The following is a 21,481-nucleotide window of genomic DNA, read 5'->3' on the forward strand; positions in this document are numbered from 1 at the left end:
TAATGAGAGGCATGTTTAATTATCCTCAGTTAAAATGAATTAATATCGATCCCGTCAACCTGAAACAAAAGCCATTATGACAGGAAACATTTACTGCATGATTACATGGAAACAGCTTCTTACAACTGACATGGCGACGTGTAAAACGGGCGAGATGTGGTTACGCCTTCTTCTTGGGGAAAGCGGCACAAGCAAGTTCATACACGACATATGCAGCTCCTGCAATGAAACGCAATACACAATTACTGATCAGTATAGTAAACAGCCTTGCGCCAGTAGGGACAGTTAGAGTGTACCGTACCAATATGTCATGCCTAGAGTCTACATAGAACCTCTGCCACTAAGTTCCATACTCACCGACGATAGTGAGGGTCATTGTTGCTCTGTACAGGATAGCATCGCTCACACCCCCTTTCAAATGAACGGGAATTCCATTGTCCTCCTTGTGAGTAAAAACGTGCAGCCTCAAACTCATGTCATGCCATAGACAAACACAGTCAGCGACATGCATTGGCAGAGACAGACAGTGTTTACAGAGTCGGGCCAGTCACTATAAGGCCACAGCAACCTTTAGCCAGATGGAGTGGATACTACTGCCCATAAATTGGCCACCAAGATAAGAAACGCATTGTTAAAAACCTTTATATTCCAGCCATTAAGGTCTTCATTGTTGACAGTTAGACCAGCAGCCCCCTATTACAACACATTTATTGCAACAGTTTTGCACAATATATCAGTGAAAAGCAGCCGTCATCTTCCATCTTCCCTGATCAACAGTCAGTGGTTGTCCTGCATTTTTACTTGGCTGCTCACTGCTCACACGGCATGCAAAGCCAAGCCTATAAGCTGCTTCAGATGTACTTATCTGTCACTAGGGTTTCACAGGAGGGCAAGAGGGAGTCGATTAGAGTGTCACCAGTCATCAAACCTAATTATAAACAGAGTTGTTTGGATCCTGTATGCTGATTGGCAGAAAGTCAACGAGCATGACTTAAACGGTACCTTAATGTTCTAATTAAGTTTGTAACAGTTTGTAATAGCAGTATGGCACCTTGGTGCCAATGGCTCTATCCAGAAACTATACCCCTTAGGCAGGCACAGTGCCACGTGGGGGGGCCTTGCACCTTCAGATAGAATATGTGCACCCCCCCCCCCAGTTTTGTTTCCCCATAAACAGTGCAAATGGTATATGAATTATATATGCCCCCTTATCATTAAAAAATTCCCCCTCAGTCATTTCATCCCGCAGCTTGTCCTGCTCTTAGGCCAATATACCAGAGCTAAGAGGTATTCTCAGTATTCTCAGATAGGATGCATCACACTGTCTGGTGCCAATATACCAGGCACTCCGAGATGCAATGTGCGTAAGAACAGCTCTTATCGGTAGTTTATTGGCCTAGTTTAGTGCCTCATATTATTATTTAAAACAATATCCTATGGAGTTTGTTATGAGGGGAAAATGCCACAACTAAAGGCAATGAGTCGTTAAACAAAACTGTACATTTTGCGATAACGAGGCACGTCAAGGTCCGCGCAGATACTGTTACCCATCAGATCCGTCAACTATATAATGCGTTAGTTACCTGGAAAAACTTCTGCTTCTCTGGGACCTTGTTCTCCACCTGCCGGCGAGCGCTGCTACTCAGCATCCGCCGCGACACCTGCTGGAGCGCCTGTCAAATCACGAAAGAGTGGCTTTTTTCACTTTCTAAAGCCCTTAAAGACATCTGAGATTTACTGTGCAGATTAGAAGATATTTTAGGATCAACGCAATAAAACGCTTTACATATGGAAACTGGACCATGTTAATTTGCCATAAAAATTTATGTATAACAATACTCTAGTTAACATGTTACGTGAATACCTTAATACCAGTTATATGGCTAGCTAGCCGGCTCTAACGTTACGGTAGGTCTCCAGAGACAAGCCCTTTTAAGACATTTAAAGGCTAATGTAATAGCCTCTTGCAAACCAATGATATTGAATACATGCAGACAAAAACGACACAAAAAAAATATAGCTAGGTAATTATATTAGTACTTGAATGTGCCGGTACATCTCCACACGTTAGTCTTCTTCAATGCACCGTAACAGATGTTGTTTCTGAAGACACGGAAATGTTAATCCCGTCTGCTTTAATTCCGCCCAACAGTGGTGTTGCCCCAAAGCGATACGTCACACGGGTAATTTTTTTCTCGTCTAGCAGAAAAATCAACCAGTGAGATTTCTCTGTTTGAGGCAACCCTTCTGTCGTTGGTATCATTGGGTGGTATTAAATCAAAAAGGAGGGGCCCCGCCTGGACAAACAAAATAGAGGCGGAGATCGAATGGCTGTCTCGGTCCATAGACTGTCTCTGATTGGAAAATAGCGTTTCCCGTTACTACGCTTCACAAATAGCAATACCGCCACATACTGGGCTGGAGCGTGGACTTTCTGCAGTACAAAATCTTTGCAAAAGTGTATCAGGAAAACAGAAAATAATCTGGTAACGAATACATGTTTTGTCAAAAAGGTATTTTATTTGTCAAGCCACAGACGTAGAATCAGCAGATAATAGGTACGTTTAATGTGCAACAACCATAGTAAAGCAAATATGGATTTTTTTATATCCAGATTAGACAGACATGAATACTAGGTTGGTCTCGTGTGTTTGTACTCCTACCTACATTGTGTTGACAATCATGTTATGAATGACAAACACGTAAAGGAATTGGCAAGAAAGCCAAAACAGACTGGCACCCAGGCTACAGTACATTGAGGATGGCTAGTTTGAAAGACACAATCATAGATTTTGTTTTTGAAAACCCGCATCGGGCGGTTTTATTTGTATTCTTTATTCGTCCAAATGGATTAATTCAAAACATCCTTGTCCAGTTTTTTATTGATTTACAAAATACCTGACGTTATTAAAACAGTTATATTAAATGGAGAAAACTTTTAATAACGGAGCCTTTTCCAAATACAAATAAAAAATACCTGTAATCGGACACAGACATTTTGAACAGTCGTTCCCGGTTTCAACGACCCCCTGGGGGTACTTGGCCTATCCACTGGGGGTACTTGAGAGAACACATAACACCATTCCCTTATTATTAAAATGTAATTTTGGGGGACATTTCAGAAGTATTCCGGGAAAAGCAAAGCCCAGTTGGTGACAATGTAAAAAAGAAACGTTTGGGAACGACTCATTTGCAAGATGCATCTTTGGGCAAAATGAGAAACCTTATAGCACTAGTAAATGTAGGTCGGTTAAAAAAAACATATGGATTGTGTCTTACAAAGGCTGGTGAATCACCTTACCAGTTTCAAAATGTAGCTATATGAATCTTTGGTCCCTGAAAACCACAAAACCGACTCTTTCCTGGAGCCAAGCTTAGGCAGCTGAACAGCATTACTACTGAGAAAGAAAGTATGATAGAAAACACTGCAAGCAATCCATAACACTTGACCTGAAAATGAGAGCACATCCTGGTGCAATCTAACGAGTCTCACTGCAGTGTAAACAGACCAGAAATATGTGCCTCAAATTACTGAACTGCAAAAGAATATGGACCTACTGCTAACTCTTTGATCTTTCTTAAATATTCTTTTAAATATTATATTGATTTAAAGATGAACAGCTATGACAATCATTTTGTCAGCATTTAAACTGTACTATTGGCATTAGAATTTAAACTCTATCTGCCAATTCGACTTGACGGCAAACCCAGCTCTGTAACTTCACAGCTATCTGACCATGAAAAACAAGAGACTGTCAATATAATTGGAGCTGTCCCCTGGTATTTCTGCACTTCCAGTACTTGCACAGTACTTTTGATAAGCAGGACACTTACACACAGTACACAAGCCAGACACATAAAATCACCAGGGCCATATTCATTTAGTCCAAAAAAAAAGATCTTCAGTCGCTAAACCTTTCTTGAACAGAGACAAACCGAACAGGAAGGGGCCTTGTCATCGAGCATATTTCATACTGGGCAAAATTCAGTTTGGCGCCTACACGTTTTTGCGTCTGAATGAAATGTTTCACAAAGAAGAGCTTTCAGTTTGGTGACATGAATACACCTCGGCGCTTGTAGTGAACCATTGGTTATCCTCATGCCTCTGTGAGCCAGCATGCAACAAACTCAGAGCATACATTTAGTTAGGGATGTCGGCACTGTTGTTGCGGCTTCCATATTTGTGGTGGATGATGAGGAGGACCACTCCAAGGAAGAAGCACACAGAGCCCACGGTGATGTAAGCAATGCCCAGGAAGGGGTTCTTTCCCCCCATCCAGGAGATGGTACTGAGTATCACGCGCTTCCGGCCCTCAAAGCTACGAACAGGGTAGTCTGGGATTAACTCGTTAAGGAATACTCAACAAAATGTCCAACCTCAGACCCGCTAAACAACTAAAACAGTAACTATCTAGTAACATGGATCTTAAAAATGCAGACTCACCGTAGAGATATTTTGTTGTCCATTATGATATTATTATAATAATTAGGTGGGCTTTTGTACTTGTCCTATTTTACATATGTATTGCACTCATGTGAATTGGAAATATGTTTTTTCATATTCCTCACTCCCTGAGACTCCCTCAGAGAGCGAGGTCACTCTCAGCAATTAAGGTTTGACAGCTCAAGGGCTGAATATCATTGTCTTTTTTAAATGTATTCATTACTGTTGTCGGTTGGGATTCAAACCTGCAACCAGATTGGTTGCTGGCCCAATGTGGGAAGAAAGCAAGCATTTTTCAACATCCGGCAGTAGATGCCAATTCTTATAGCAAGTGGTGAAATGACCCCATATAACACGGCTCACCGGCCCAGTCCACCTGACCTATTTTGACACCGGCTAATTTAAAGCATTCCAATTACATCACAGCAGAGAAAAATCATTCCATAAAACCAAACTTCCTGTGAAGCAATATCATTTGAAACAGCTGTCGGTGGAAGAAGGATACTGTAGCTGACTTCCAGTGTGTAGTTGCCTCGAGGAAGAGTCGGCGTCATGTTGTTCTTCTTCTGGATAATACGATACAGCTTACGGAAGGTGGGCAGGGCCGCTGTGCGCATCCACACAATGAAGTCCTCATTGATGAAGCCGTTATTCTCCTCGTCCGTGTCGAGTTCGTAGACAGGCCTGCGCCAGTTGATCGGCTTGCTTGTGCCTGGGGGCCGGTGGAGTGGAGGGTGGACAGCGAGATTCTTAGTCAATGACATTTGGAGTCCTTAATGTCAGTAGTAGCATTTCGGCTGAGTGACGCTTACCTTGGAAAGCAGCTGTGAGGTTGGGGTTGTTCCCTGGGTTCCTGAACTTCACATGCTTGTCCGTCCACCAAGCGATATCCTTCTTGGACAGAGGAATTTGGATCCTCGTGCCGTTAGGGTGAACGTAATACAAGTCCAAAGTGTCTAAGTAAAAAAAAAAATACTGAGACTGAACAAGGCGGTTCCTGTCATAATTCCTGTCATCATGGTCTAAAAATGAAGTGACAAACTGCTTTACCATTGAACATGCTGTTTGCGATGGCGCCACAAGGAGCAATGGGGGCTTTTTCATTGCGAGCATAAGGCTCACACTCCTTGCTAGGGTTCTGAGGACAGTGCATGCAGGCACGTAGTTAGTTCACTAACCAGAACAAACTGACATCTTGACAATTTTACAGTTGCACCGGATAACTAGACACGCAACGTTTTTGATCTTCCTTGCAGAAATTGATACCGTGTGAAATGCATCTTATATTGGCTATAGAACCGTTTTTCCCCCTTCCAATGACATATTCCTTACCTTTAGTGAGTTGATGTCTCCATTCAGTTGGCTGTCATCCCTTGATTTGACATAGCGCCGGTGATTTTGGTAGAAATTTGACAGGCCGTAATACATGAAGACGTTGCTCTGTGAAGGCATTTTTCAATTTGTCGTTCATGACTATCCATCTTGAACTGAAAGGTTACGATGACACCAACGGAGTGAATTTGAGAAATGTTTTATGCTTACCTCAAAAGGATGGTCTAAAGAAAAGTCAAGTGCGCAGGTGCATGGTCTGGTGTTGTTCCAACTAAAGCTCTGAGAGCAGTTGAAGCACGGGTCGTCAATGTCAGTCCCTGTGTAGTCAATCTGTAACAAGATGTAAGGCACCAAATATAACATCCAAATAGATAGCTTTGTTGAAGTGAATCACAGCTACTGTTAATGCAGGATTCACTGCAGAACTTGAGCAAACACCTCAGCTTCTTGCCTTTCCAGACTTAAGCTTCATGTTAGTGTTAGAACACTTACGGGTGGCTATTAACCTTTCAGTGGTGCATAATGGCCTCGGTAGGAAGTGTTCGTGTTTATATATAGGTTATTGATAGAAATTATGAGAAGCAATCTGGGTTGAAACTATGATACGATGGTAGATGGTGAATTTACCGAGGTTATAAATGGCTCCGGTTTATACCAGGAACCTGTTCTGATCAACTGAGTTTGACTTAACCGAACGAGAAATACACCTGTCCCGTGAACGCTTTCTCTACTTCCAAATATATTGTAATTTCAATAATTAGACTGCTGGTCATATTAAGCTGTTCCATATAACTTTATTTATTTAGCTCAAATTACTAATCTTCCACTAGCTAGATCGGTCATGCCCATTTACCTCGAACTCCCTGATGTTGTTGGACGTGACGTATAGGCCGATACCAATAGGGATGAAGATAAGTCCGATAACGAAGAATGCTGGAAGAACTGTGCCCGCAGTCAGGATGGGTTGCCATGCAGGCAACCTTTGCTGTTTAAACGCTGTGTTGTCGGGTTTTTTATTTTTGATGGTCCCACCGACAGGTACGGCGACATGACCGTCTTCCTCCTTCGCGTTGTAGCTGGACGCCATCATGACTATCTGCTAGCTAAAGCAATAACACAAGCACTGCAGCTACTAAAATTAGTTTTCCTGAAGCTCGTAGTTCAGACAAGGCTGAGAAACCTCTCTGACAATACAAAATACGAGTTATATCTGCTAGTTTTCTATTATTTATTCATATTGCTTGAACTCTTTTTTTTTTTAATGAAAGAAACCATGACCCAACGACGTTACAAACCATGACCCAGGACGTTACAGTCTGCAGTAGAACACAGACAATGTCGCGTTCAAACCAACACAACACCCGGAAATATCTTCACATGCGAAACACCTTGGGGGGAAAAAACCTCAGAAGTTCAATTTAGAAATTGTGTTTAGAATAAACGTTCTCCCTTTTTAACTACGTCTTTTTAAATTAAAAAAAAATCCGTAGGTCGGAACCGGCCAGGTCCCGAGTGATTAAAACGTAGCACAAGTCAGGCAGTTTTCACCATTTTTCACTGTACTACACTCTCCGACATTGTGTAGAAAGGGGTAATTATCATCCTGGTAAATAAAACGTAGAAACGTTTAACGCCCCCAGCAGCAGCAGACCAAAAGTACTTAATGAGAAATATTTTTACTAATAACACGTTGGATGTAGCAGGTATCACAAAATAATAATAATATTGGGGTTTTCTTGTTAAAGTAACACCGTTTGTGTTAAAGTTGCGATGTTTTGTCCAAGGAACCGAGAACTGATGAGACATCTCTTTTGAAGACCTAATATGTCTTTATAATGTTTTTGATCCGAGCTGGGCCACATTTCAGCCTGCTTTTTAAATGCTGGCTTCGAGTCTGGTCCAGAGCTATTTCAGCAGACTCTGTTCTCTACATTTCCATGGTATCTTTATCCTATTATACATAATATGCTGTAAATACACAAAAAATAACAATTAGCCAGTGAGACATCTTTCTCTTGGGTATCCCCACTGTAAGACCAAAGCAATAAGATGAGCAGAGGGGCCCTGTCTGAATTTATAAAGTGATGGGACCATGTTTAGTTTTTGCATATATTCATACCAAAACAGCCCATCTAGTGTCCAGCCTTCTTAAGTTCTCACGTGGCCAGCTCCTCTACACATCCCACTGCATTTCAATTACATGGCAGTTAATTCTAATGTAATAATACATTTTCACCTCCTTTGGTCTCTTGGCTGGCTCACCTCTACGAAAGGGTCAGCTCCCCCTCAGACTAGTCAAAACCTTTCTCTGTCCTGGCATCCCAGCTTTCCCTTGAACATTGATCAGCAGAGGCACTCTTACTGTTTTAATAAAACAAAGACCAAAGTTCAGATCAATGGGCCTCATAACAGTGGTCGCTGAAGATTGGTCTAGTTTGCGTCTACCATTGTGTCTACCAACGCCTATGCTTTGCCCTATCTACTTGGATATCCAATTATGAGTTCTCAAATAATGACAAACAACTAATTTAGTATTTAGATTTATTTCTGCAAACAAATAACCAGCTGATAAGCCCCCCCCCCCCCCACACCACCACCACTTGTGTTTTGGTAAAAGCGAAAGGATAGGTCTGGGTAAATGTAATTACCTTTTAATTCATAGACAGACCCACACAAAAAAGGCCTGACCATCCATGTAATCTAAATAAAAGTTTTAACTCAGTTTTAATTTCCTCAATATTGTGGAATTGTATGTTCTGATGGAGTGTGGCAGTTGAAATTAACTCATGAAGCATTTCAGATAAATTCTTCAAGAATAAATGCGTTCATACTATAATTCAAGTCCAAAAATGTTTGGTGAGGAAAATGCACTATCAAAGGCAGATGCTGTCAGATAGGCCTATAGCTAACATAAGAAATAAATCTCTGTGGTCAGTTGGCGGTGTAGGCTTCTGTAGCATGTAACTACTGCACAGTAATGTGGTGCTATTCCTCCCGATCTCTTTTCATTGGCATGTGTGGGATAAGCAGCAGATATCATCCTAGACCAGATCGGGCTACAATAGATTATACTTTGTGTACCTCATATATATCTAATTGAGGTCCTATTAAGCATTGGCATGTAGGCCTGAATCCACTGGTAATGTTAACAGAAAGCCCTCAAAATTGGAAAGAGAGCCTTGTTTGGTACTCTTAAGTTCAGAAACCATCTCCATGACACCCTGTTGAGTGGTGACCTTTTATTTCCTGACAGTGGTTGGCAGTTGTCCCTAACGCTGCGGCTGCACCCTGAGAGAGAAGAGTAGCGGTGCTCAGCTGAGAAGGTGAAGGAAGGAGTTCCCCATCACTGCCTCATCTGGGCTGAACTATCATATGCTGCACAACATTTCCTGTGGGGACAAGAAATCATTAAAAAGGGCTTGACCCTCACATCAGAGTCCTTAATTGATCCAAACTGCACAACACAGCGTCACAGGTTTTTCGCAAAAACAGACAAACATTGCTTATTCGAAACTTGCTACAGGCACACGTCAAAAGCCTTTTTTTTTTCATGAAAAGGACACAATTGTCCTCAGTCATTGAAAGAAAGGCATGTGATTGGTAGAATCAACTTGCATTTCAAACAGGAATAGAGTGGAGTTTGCATTGCAAACCGGCTAGCAAGATCATTAGACACTGTTCCTTCTTTGAATCCTAACATTAATTCTTACCCTAACCTTAACTTTACCCTAACCATAACTCTAACCTTAACCCTAGTCCAACATTAATTACAGTAATTTATTCCTTCAGGACGTGTCCTGTACACAAATGTCTTTCTTCTGTGCTGATTGGAATTTTTCAACAAAAAAAAGAATGTGCATGTCACAAATTTCTAATAAGCAATTTGTGTTTTGACTGTCATCTTACTCTACCTGCATTGCCTTCCTGCTTTAGAGCTGGTATTGGCTGTATCTCAGTCACACTCATAATTGTGGTCCTTACGCAGTAATGGGCCATCTTTGCCCAGGCAAAGCTAAATTCACCCAGTAGACATCTCCACTCAGTCCTACCTTTCACTGATAATTCCTGATATAAATACAGTGCCTCCATTGATCGTCATTCTTTACAGTTCTCTACCTGCCACTGGCTGGGATGAAGTGCAAAAATCATGACACGAGTCCATCCTTGCTCATTTAAAAAAACGATTGTCTGAGCTGCTATTTGATCAGTGTACCTAGGAAGCCCCTTATTTCATCTGTATACAGTGCCTTTGGAAAGTATTCTGGAAATATCTGATGTAAATAATTATTCAGACCCTTTGCCATGACACCAAATTGTGCTCAGATTAATCCTGTGTCCTTTGAGCATCCTTGAAAGGTCTCAGAACCTGATTGGAGTCCACCTTTGGCAAATGCAAATGATTGGACATGATTTAGAAAGGCGTAAATATGTCAATATTAGGTCCCACACTTAGAGTACACGTCAGAGCAAAACCAAGCCAGTAGACCTCAGAGATAGAATTGAATTACAACATAGGACTGGAAAAGGTTATAAAAAAATTGCTATATAACTGGATGTTCCCAGGAGAAGAGGTGGGGTCCATCATTGTGAAATGGAAGAGGTTTGGAACCACCATGTCTCGCCCTAGAACTGGCATATGACATGCTGCCAAGTTAGAGATGCATGGCGTGCTGCCTGAAGAACTCTGAGGGCATTAAGAAAATGTTTCTCTGGTCTGATGTGACCAAGATCGAACGATTAGGCCCAAATGCCATGTCTAGTGAAACAAAGATCCCGTTCATCACCTAGTCTGATCCAGAGGACCTCAGACTGGGGTGAAGATTCATCTTTCAGCACAACAACCCGGAGAACACAGCCAAATCTACACAGGAGTGGCTTTGGAAAAAGTCTGTGAATGTCCTCGAGTGGCCCAGCCACAGCCCAGACTTGAAATCCGTCGAACATCTGTGGGAAGACCTGAAGATCACAGTTCACCAGTGCTCCCTATCTAACTTGACAGTGATTGGGAAAATCTACAAGAAAATAAAAAAAATGCCCAAATCCAGGTGTGCAATGCTGGTAGAGCGTACATAAGAAGACTTGAAGCCGTGACATCTACCAATGGCGTTTCTACCAAGTTCTGAATAAAGGTTCAGGAAACTTATGTACATGAGATATTTCTGTTATTTATTTCCAATAAATTGGCACAAACAAAACAAAAGAAATATGTATTTGCTTTGTCATTACGGCGTATAGTGTGTAGATCTTTGGCAAAAAAATTATATAATTCTACAACACAAATTAAGTAAATAACACAACCACATGTGGAGAAAGAGAAGGGGTCTGAATACTTTCTGAAGGCACTGTATATAATGTGTTTTACCTGATATCTTTTTATATACATAACACCACACCTGGAGTCATTGCCGCAGTTTTGCAGTTTGATCTGACCTCTATGCTTTTTTGCTGACTGTGCTGTACAGTACACTGTTTCTTTCAAGTACTGTATGCATAACTTTGTGTTGTCTTGCAGTGTTTTGAATTTGGCCATGTAGTAATTGCAAATGAGAATTGGTTCCCGGCTTACCCAGTAAAATAAAGGTGAACAAAAAGGGTAAATTCAAAAAGAGTTATGCTTACATCCCAAATAAAACTGTATTCCTTACATGCTGTAGTGGTTTTGACCAAAGCCCAAAGGTTTGGTGAAAAGCAGTGCGCTGTATAACAAATAGTGTTCTATTTGGGACAGCCAACAAGGAGCCTTTTGATCAACTAATAAGATGATTCCAAGATTTACTTAGATATGTATGTCTATAAAAAATGCAGGGGGTGTTGTGTGATTAAATTCATCGACACACACACACACACACACACACACACTTTGATCCCACCAAGCCTTTGATCTGCCGAAGTCAAAGTCAAACAATCCTCCAGCAGGGAGGGCAGGTGACTCCATGGAGGATCAGGATGCAGCTGTTTAAAGTGAACGTGATGTGTTGTACATCTGTGTGTTTCAGCTGTGTCCCGTCGACAATCCCTGGTCTGCTTTAAAGATGATTTTCTTCTGAGGGAGACCTCCCAGGACCCAATCACCCCCTTGTAATCCCTATACGTTTTTTTCCTAACCGCACCATACCCAAATGACCACTATTCCACATATAGTGTGTTACAGGACTTTCTGACATGGACCCAAATGACCACTTCCAACCAGTGGCCAAAACCTATGAAATATTTTTTTAATTGTTCAGAGGATAGGCTTAATCTACCGGTGCCTGGCTCTGAGACCATCACCAATCTGAGTTGAATTTTCTCCCCGTCCTGATCCAGGCATATGTCCTGCTTTGCCTCAGGGCTGCATTTTCACATCCTAGTTTAATTACTTTTTGGAACAGGAGCCATTTGGAGGAATTTGATACTGTAGACCACAATGGTAGCTAGCCAAATCTAGTGGACTGTGTAAATGTAGTATACATCAATTATCCAACATACAGATAACATGAAAGCATATTAGATCAAAAACAATGCTTCATTGACCTAGATGGATAGACCTAGAATGTCTGTCCAGGTGAGGGAGCCAAAGATCAATCTCATATTGAGCGAAGGCTACAAATGCTGGAAGCTAACGTAGGGAAACTTGACAATTCGACAAGGAGGCTACACAAATGATGTCCTTCGTGCTCTGGAAGCAGAAAACACAAGCATGAATTTAACCTTGAAATATTTTGCCCGGTCTCCTCTCAGACTGAGTGCAGTACTGTAACTTATTCCTTTCCCATGGCCGTACTGAATTAGGCTAGCAAAGCATTATGGACATGCAGTATTACACAAGAGGCTTTTATTGTTGTTTTGCTTACTATGCTTAGTAGGCCTAAGACATTTTACAGATGCCCCTCTACAAAGCAGCATGGATAAAACTCTATGGAGGTTTCCTGAGTGTTTACTGCTTGCCTTTCGATAAATACTTTGTTTTATGAACATAAAGATGCTTTTACATTGTTACAATATCTCCACATAAATAGTATAAAACACAATATCATACTTTATTCCAAGCAAAGAAAAATACTTCATTGTTTTGGCTCCACAAATGAGTTTGACTGAACAAAATGTCACACACGAAATTCATAAGAGCTATTGTATTCAGAAACCTCCATAAGAGCCGATGAAATAAACAAGAACATAAACAAGATGAATAATGAAGAAAAAAAAACAGAAGGTATCTCAGTGTGACAACGAACCCAGATGAGGGATTAGTGACATGTCAATAAAAACAAAAAAGCATTGCATTCTGGGCAGATTCTAACATGCATGGAAATGCATTTGGGTCAACGTGTGACAAAGCCAGATTGAAATCAACATGGATATAGAAAAATATTTTTGCAATACATAATTACAATACAATCAACTTTTGGATGTGCTTCACCCAATTATTTGAAAATAACAACATAAGCGTGTCTGTGATATACCGTAGTCATGTTGCGTTTTCTTGTGTGTGTCTGTTCTACTGTGTGTCATTGGAACAGATTATAAAGGTATTGTAAGTCCAGTGTCTTCTATAGTAACCTATCTGTTTTGGGCCGGCTACAGACTGGTTCCGAATTGAATCATGGGTGACCATGGACAGTGCCCCCCCCCCCCCCCACAACGCTTCCATGGCGCATAATCAACACTTCCCTCCCCCTGTCGAGGTAGAGCTGCAGACTGTGGACCTCCTCAGTTCAATTTTCATTGACTGGCTCTCAGCTCGTGACTCTAAACGTGTCACACTAGAGATGCCTGTCACCACCGCTTTGCCAGTTTTCATACCTTTTGACATAGGGATTCGTGTGGCCGTGACCCGAGTTGATGGCACATCCGGCCCGGGCTGAAAGGAATCACACAACACAGGACAAAAGCATTGGTTATTAAGGTGCTGCAATGGTCGTAGCTGGGAACATTAGCAACAACCACAATTTAGTGTACGTTTTGTTGGAAGCAAATTCAAGCTGGCAAGCTATATAACTGTTGCACAAAACCACTGTTTGTCATTGTTAGAACAGTGGTGCAGAATTATATGTAAATTTTATTAATTAATTTACGCCGGTTTTAGAGGGATGACAAGAGTTGGCCATCTTGGATATTGTTGATAATAAGAAGTGGGTTACTGAAAGTGAGGGAAAGTGAATTTAACAAAATTAGGAACATGATATTATACACTACAGTAAGCCAATTATTGCTTATGTGTAGGAGTAGCCAAACATCCAAATTGGTCATCACTGGTTGATCTTGGGTTAAAGGGGAAGGATATGTGAGGTTTTGCCACTAGAAACAGGTGTGTCAAATAAAGGCCCTGTAAGAGGGACATTTTTAAGGTGGGGATTGTGTGAATGTTAGTACTGGAAATTCTGATAAAGAGTACATTTGTTTTTGGTATACCTGGAAAGAGTGCTATCTAGGGAGCAGACACCACCTGATATCATTTTGAAACAATTCAGAAGCAACTGAAATGTAGAATATTGGATACCATTTAGATATTTTTCCAGAAAAGAATGTCACACACATGATTCAACAGAAACTACTCCATCAACAACGATGAAATATGAACTTGAACCATTTAAAATGGTTACATCCATTCAATGGAAAAAAATATAAGTAAAAAAAAAAAATGTAAGCAGATATAAAGAAAGCAGATTTTAAACACTCACCACAGACTGAGTTGTCCTGGAGGATGCAGAAGTAACCGGGACAATGGTGATGCTGCTGGTCAATTTGCTGGCCACGGTTTTCCCGGGTACAAAGGCGGTGCTGTTGGGGTGACGCGGGGAGCGCAGCACTGTACCCGTCGGTGCCTCCCTGCTCTCGGCGCTCACACTGAGGGGCCTGACAGTCACTGTGGGGCTGCCACTGCTGCCATCTGTTGGCCTCTTGAACTGAGGTCCCAGGTGGATGTGGATCTTGTTGTCCTCTGTGGTGGTGATAACGCTGGCGTTAGCGCTGTACTTCTTGACGGGTGACGCCACTGTCTGCTTCTCCGGGGTCACCTTGAACACGGCCCGGCCCGTGGTGCTCACTTCGTGGGAGCCCGGGGATGCGGAGGCAATGTCCTCCACCAGCGGACTGGTGCTAACTGTGATGATGGAGACGGGCGACAGGGGTCTGTATGGGTCTGAGTGGGTGGAGCCTGTACTCCGGTCCGGGGACTTGGCCCTAGAGATGGTCGTGATGGTGACTGGAGATTTGCACCTCTCAGGGCCCACTGTCACACCCTCGCCTGGCTTGCTTTTCGAGGACAAGGTGGTGGGCTTGGGAACAATGGTTATGCGGGGCCTCTGCAGGCCCAGGGTGGGGATGATGGTGGAGCTGGAGAAGAAGTCCTCAGAGCGGGGGCTGGTGATCTCCAATGTGGCAGTGCTGTTCTCATGATCTGGAGTCACTCGGATGTGCAGCGGACGGCCTGGCTTCTGGGACATGGTCAACTCAGGAGGACAAGAGGAGGAGTCCCCATTGACCTGAGGAGCGGAGGTCTTCTGTGGGCTTGTCTGGGTAATCGTCACTGCATCCTTTTTCTTCATCCAGGGGATCCAGGACTTTCTTGTACCCAGCTCAGTGGCTGCTGGCGGGTAGCGCTCCAGCACAGTTGCTGGCTTCTTCAGACTCCCTTGCCTCAGGTTGCTCATGATATGGTTCTCCTCCAGGACTGATTTCCTGATGAACACTGCAGGCGTTTCCTCCTCAGCAGGCTCGTTGACAAACACATCAGTCTGCACTGCCGTGGACGTAACTGGGACATCTACTATCCTCCTCCCATTCATGCTGGGCCGCAGAGCGCGGCTGTAGCGCTTGGTGACCTCTAGCTCTTTGGTGAGGTTGATCACTTCCTGGCTCATCCTCTTCTTATTGTCCTCCTCTTCCAGGAACCTTTGCTGGAGGACAGAGAAGTCCACCTGCAGCTGGGACAGCAGATCCTCCTTGTTCATCAGCTCATGGATCTTCTCCTTTAAGGCCTGGACATCTGCCTGCAGGTCTCTAGTTTTGGCCTCCTCTATTTTACAGCGCATCCTTAGCTCAACCTCTTGGCTCACTGCTTCTCCCTTCTCTATGGCCTTGTTCCTAGCAATCTGGCTTTTCATATCCTCCAGCAGCTGAGAGAGGGCATTTGCTTTTTCCTGCTCTGATCGGAACTTCTTCTCAAGTAAGTCATACTCGTCCTCTGTCTTCATCAGGTCGCCTTCCAATACCTCCAGCTGTTTGAGACGGTTTCTGAGCCTTTCAATTTCTTGCGTTAGCTCCTTGACTTTGTGGTCTTCATCTAAGGATCGTTTGTCCTTATTAGCTCTGCATTTTAATGATTCCCTTTCTGCCTCCTCTAGCTGGTCCATCCGTTTTGTCATTACACCAACCTTAAAGCTAAGACTCCTGCACTTTTCCTCTTCACTTGCAAGTTTCATTTTCAGCTCATCTTTCTCTTTGGTAAGAGATGTTACTTTTACCTCCATTTCTGATTTCAGTTTAAGGAGCTTTTTACTCTCTTCAATTAACTTTTCTGTGACCTCCATGACCTTACCTTGCTCAGTTTTGAACATCTGATTTAAATCATTGCTCTTTAGCTCTTCCTGTTTTATTCTTTCAGTCATGTTCTTTCTTTCATCAACTAATATCACTGTAAATGACTTCAGTTTCATCAGGTCATCCTTTAGACCCAGCTCTGCCTTCTCAAGTCTTGACTCAGAATTCTCCAGTTCTTTCACACGTTTTTTCACTGTGTCCAGCTCACCGGCTAATCCCTTTGCCAGTCCCTTCTCTCTCTCTAGATTAATATGAAGTGTTGCACACTCTGATTTGCTTGTGTTGAAGGCCCCTTCCAGTTTCTCTAATTCCACCATTCTCTTTTGTAGTTTCTCCACCTCCAGCCTCAGCTCTCGGCCAGCGGTTTCCTCATCCTTCAGCCTCTTTCTTAGTTCCCTGGCCTGGTTTTCAGTCTTAGTGATCTCCTCGTCCTTGCCTTCCATCTCCAGGACTTTCTTGCGCAGGGTCTCGAGCTCTGCCATTACGCTTGAGTTCCCACACTCTCCCTTACTGATCTTGTCCCTCAGCTCTACAAGGTCGTCCTCTGACCTTTGCAGTGCCTTGTTGCTTTCCTCCAGCTCTTTGATCTTATTAGTCAGGCCGGCCAGCTTCAGACGGAGCTCGCGGCTGTGGGAGTCCTGATTAGCAAGCTTGGCTGTCATCTCCTCGTGCTCCCGGGTGAACTTGACAGCTTTGCACTCCAGCTCTGCCTCTAGTCTAAGGACCCTCTGGCGGTCCTCCTTGGCTGTGCCGCTAACAGCAGCCAGCCGCTGCTCCCTCTCCTGGAGCTTGTTGCTGAGTTCCTGGACCTTCTGGCTCTGTTGGTCGATCTGCTCAATGTGGAGCTGCCGCTCATCTACAAGCATCAAGGCAAATGACTTGAGTTTGACCAGCTCTTCACGGACCTTCTCCAGCCTTCTGCTGTGATCCTTGTCTTTACGGGCCTGGTACGCCTTCTCCTGCTCCAACAACTTCTTTAATCTTGGAGAGAGAACAAAGAGGGTGAGGGGAAGAGATAAAGTGATAAGGAGAGAAAAAACTGAGAGAGAGAGATAGCGTGCGACTGAAATGTAAATGATCTATTTGAGAGGCTTTTTCATTATCGTTATGTTCTCTATACTGAGAAGACTGTAAAACATACAGTACTTATCTACTGACTGTAAGTAAATCTGCAGGAACCTTGCACTGGAATGCAGTTGTACTTATCTACTGATTGTATTTAAATCTGCAGGAACGGAGCACTGGAATGCAGTTGTACTTATATACTGATTGTATTTAAATCTGCAGGAACAGAGCACTGGAATGCAGTTGTACTTATCTACTGATTGTATTTAAATCTGCAGGAACAGAGCACCAGAATGCAGTTGTACTTATCTACTGATTGCAATTAATTGAGTTATAGCAAACTACAGATAGCCTTAACATTAAAGTTAAACATTATCAAACAAGTATTGTAACTCTACTAAACTGTACAGGTTGCCCTGGTAGTGTGCACATCTCCGTGGTTCCCAGAGCTGCTGGGAGCCTGACCAGACTCAGAATGAGTGCGTTACCCCCGTCCCAGATCCCTGTGAGCAGGGGTGGGAGCCTGGATGGGAGGCAGGCAAGCAGAAAAAATGCCAACAGCATGATTGCAGAGGGAACAAAGGGAGGGGGGGGGGCTTAGGGGGGTAGATTAGAAGCTTGAACGCGCACGTGATTCTCCCCAGCAGAACGAACCCTTAACCGGCCCATCACACCGTGCACAGAGTCACGCCGCTCAACACACCTTAACTAAAGTGTCAAAGAAAAACTTAAAGTGGCGCGCCGGACTGCCCACCTATGGGGATGCACCGAATGAACCTTAACGGGAATAACACAAGTAGATGTTTAACTTAGGACTCTCTGCGGGAGTCTCTGTGTGCCCTTTGCAACCGCCAGAGAAAGAGAGAGAGAGAGAGAGAGAGAGGGAGAGAAAGAGGGAGAGAGAGAGGGAGAGAGAGGGTGCGGGCTGCCTGCTACAGACCCCCCGTATGGTGGCCAGACTAGAAAGCCAGTGAATAATCAGGGGACAAGCCACTTAAATGTCCCTTGTCGAAGCTTGTGTCTGAGTGCATTAGAAATACATCCTCCCTGCACAGCAGCAACATCCAACAGGGGCCCTGCCGAATGACCCTTTGCATGATCGAGGCCCCAGAATACGCTACTTTTAAAAAATTCCAACAGCTCAGAACTCAGACTTACCCACCAGCGGTCGGGAGGGAGACACAGCAGGTAGGTCCATGCCAAGCAGGCTCTGGGCTGTGCGGGAGCAGTGTGCAGCCAGGCTGTGGCTGTCTCTCTCTCACTAACAGGGTCTTGAGAGGGCCCCCACACCACAGGGAATTAGCCGTCACATTCCGAACATGTCATCAGTGGACAATGAAAGGTGAATGTTGTGTTAAACGGGCCCTGTACCGGCCAGCCAGTGATATCATCCCTCCTCCCATATATGGCACAGAATGGTGCAGCCCATGTTTGGCCACAGGAGGAGGGGTTCAAGCCAGACAGGGTAGGTTTTTCACATGTCTTTGCTATTCCAGTTTTTCTCATTCTTTAATTTGCCCCACTCCTATAACAGTGATGGGGACCTACATTTGTGAGATATTCACTGGATATTAAGCAGCCTTTTAGACCTTATGTTAATGTGTATTTAACGGTATGTAGCAGATCTTTATATCCACTGTTGTCTAGCCTGACCCAATTGTCCCTCTTCTGTCTTGCGACCAACTGTGTTTCCATAGAAACAAGACAACAATGCAAGGGGGACGTTTTGTTTGGAGGAAACAATGCTACGCTAATGCCAGACTCTCCAGTCCATAACTGTCTGTCCACTGAATGCAAAACTTAAAACACAAAAACATATTTATTATTAATTAATGACAAATACTACAGCAAAAGTAGACCTTTTCCGAGTTAAAAGGTTAGACTCCACTTGGTACTTTCCCAGTCGTAAACATTCCCCCCATCTGTGTAGTGTGAACAAGCAGACCACCTCCAACGAGCCATTAGTGTCAGTCAGTCTCCAGGAAGGATGAAGCTGCTCTCGGACATGTTCTCCATTAGAGTGCAGATGTCTGACCCTAGCTACAGCCTCCTGACCGGGTGAAGCCCGGAACGGCTTGTTAATGCGGAGTCATGCAAAAGCCACGCGAATGATGTCACTGGTCACATGGATCCTAAAACCTGCGTCATGAAGACAGAGGTGGCCTTCGACACTATCTGCCTGGCAGCGTGTACGATGTAAAGGGTCCAGATGAATGGCAATAAAGGAGTCAACTGTCACAGGACTTATTACTATGGTTGCAGAAGGAGAGTATTTTATTGGGAAACCTTTGCCAGGAAACTACAAGAATTGGTTTAAGGGTTTTAGGGAATTCATGTCGACATGAAGTGGCCTTTATGTGTAATTCTGGTGTCCTTAGTTCTGGCCATACGCCGTATGTGAGTTAATTAAATAATCTAGATATTTTTTTAAACCTAAAACTTATCTTAGAAATAAACATTTCAAGTTAGTGAATAGTTTCTAGCAAAAAGAGAACCTTCACCCATGCTTCCAGGTTTACCCTGGTAAAAGTGTTTCATGCCCCTCTTATGACATGAATAATATTGTGCCTTTACATACACTCCATCTTCTCCTGTTCCCCCACTGGGATGTCACTGTCATGAGCCAAACGCTCTATGACCTTTCAGTGATTATCCTGGCATTATGAATGTCCTATAGCAGGTGACAGGCTTGTTTCTGGTCGTCAAGGCTATTCAGAGCCATTCCGTTGCCTATCTGTTACAACAGAGAAGGTCCAAGCCTCCCACACCACGTCTTTAGCCAAACTAGGCCCAGAAGAGAGACTAAACTAATGTGATTACTGTAATTAATATAACAAACACAAGTACAATAATAAATAAACTCGGGACTTGATGAAGTAGAGGATGAGGTTTCTGGATGATTTAGAAAAATAGTGCATTTTATTGGCCTGTGTTCTCTCTTTGTCCCCTTTTCTCGCTTTCTTCCCTGTCTCTCCCCTCCCTCTCTCCCCCCCTCTCCCCTTCACCCCTCTCTTTGCGCTCTCTATCTCGTCTCTCTTTATCTCCCTCTTTGTCAGCGGAGCAGCATCAGTTCGCAGGTGTTCGGTCTATGACATCACCTGCAGTCAGTCTCTGAGATGACAGTGGCTGTGAGGAATGTGTTATCACACACTGCTGAGAGAACCGAGCGGGGGAGTCGCGGGGGGATAGGGGGTTGTGGCGGGGTCTACTGGAAATCTTTGCGTCAGAGAGCACCATGAAGACCATGAAGATAACACATTTTTCAAGAATAAAATCATTTTTAACAGTGAGGCTCACTAAGAGTGCAGCGATGAGCATGGAGAATATAATCAGTCTGTGTTTGAACGGTACAGGGGGCAGAGGTCACACGTCTCTGTCCTTCCACGGTGCTGTGACTTAATGTGACCCGGTCAAACCAAATATGAAAATAACATTTTAGGTTTATTAGTTCTATTTGTTCAACATGGAATATTATGCATAGCTGTCACACTTTCCCAGGAATTAGATCCATGTAAAACTAGCTAAAGAATTTGACTACTTGTGAAGTTTTTAGTGAAGTAGATTATGTGAGTTCCCTCGCTCTAAAATTCATTCTACTTCCAAATGAGCACAGCACATCTGGGAATTTGTTCACCAGTTCACTCAACCAGCCACTGCATGTCCTCAGCGCATGAAAACACCTTAGGTTTTAGGCTAAACACCTGGAAGATGGCATCCCTCAAAATCATCAAGTAATTTGAAACTCAAAATCATCAAGTAATGTGAAACTCAAAATCATCAAGTAATGTGATTATGTCGAACCTCGGAGGTGAATAGGTTCTATGGAAACTGAATATGTCCCAAATCGCACCCTACTTTCCTGAAAAGCTCACTACTTTAGACCAAGCCTATAGTAGCGCAGTACATTGTGAGCAGGGGGCCATCCTGAGCACACTATTTTTCTCACTGGGCTGTCTGTCTGACAATCACAAAGAAGTAGTATCAGATATAAAGGGGTTTGATGCACAACTGACTGAGTAGCATCATCTTTTGCTCTGCCACTGGCGCACACTGAGAGATTTGTATGTTTCGATGTGTTGTCACAAATACATCGTAGCAAATGCCTTTGTGGATGTTGTT

The 21,481-nt window shown here is 43.3% G+C and overlaps 3 protein-coding genes across 8 annotated transcripts in view; all 3 read right to left on the reverse strand.

Annotated features, from left to right (window-relative positions):
- LOC105017838 (cytochrome c oxidase subunit 7A2, mitochondrial) lies at positions 1-2,319 on the reverse strand. Its single transcript, XM_010882759.5, has 4 exons — positions 2,041-2,319; positions 1,584-1,673; positions 358-442; positions 1-219 (listed from the first exon to the last, which is right to left on the reverse strand). The coding sequence occupies exons 1-4, from the start codon at positions 2,056-2,058 to the stop codon at positions 161-163; spliced, it is 252 nt and encodes an 83-aa protein (XP_010881061.1). The 5' UTR covers positions 2,059-2,319; the 3' UTR covers positions 1-160.
- A 179-nt stretch (positions 2,320-2,498) lies between these two features.
- LOC105017839 (cell cycle control protein 50A) lies at positions 2,499-7,329 on the reverse strand. Its single transcript, XM_010882760.5, has 7 exons — positions 6,630-7,329; positions 5,987-6,106; positions 5,777-5,884; positions 5,495-5,582; positions 5,257-5,400; positions 4,950-5,156; positions 2,499-4,335 (listed from the first exon to the last, which is right to left on the reverse strand). The coding sequence occupies exons 1-7, from the start codon at positions 6,864-6,866 to the stop codon at positions 4,142-4,144; spliced, it is 1,098 nt and encodes a 365-aa protein (XP_010881062.2). The 5' UTR covers positions 6,867-7,329; the 3' UTR covers positions 2,499-4,141.
- Positions 7,330-8,328: 999 nt separating this feature from the next.
- Positions 8,329-21,481, reverse strand: part of LOC105017840 (filamin-A-interacting protein 1) — a 29,185-nt gene continuing 16,032 nt past the window's right edge. For 2 of the 6 annotated variants that reach the window (XM_010882762.5, XM_010882763.5), the window contains 2 exons: positions 14,437-17,278; positions 12,574-13,616 (listed from right to left, as the gene is read on the reverse strand). In XM_010882762.5, coding sequence (XP_010881064.2) covers positions 13,416-13,616; positions 14,437-17,278 — 3,043 coding nt within the window. In that variant the 3' untranslated portion in view covers positions 12,574-13,415. The other 4 variants (XM_013138669.4, XM_029114432.2, XM_010882764.5 and 1 more) reach the window with 4 other exon arrangements.

This window comes from Esox lucius, chromosome 18 (genome assembly GCF_011004845.1).
Source record: "Esox lucius isolate fEsoLuc1 chromosome 18, fEsoLuc1.pri, whole genome shotgun sequence".
Lineage (NCBI taxonomy): Eukaryota > Metazoa > Chordata > Actinopteri > Esociformes > Esocidae > Esox > Esox lucius.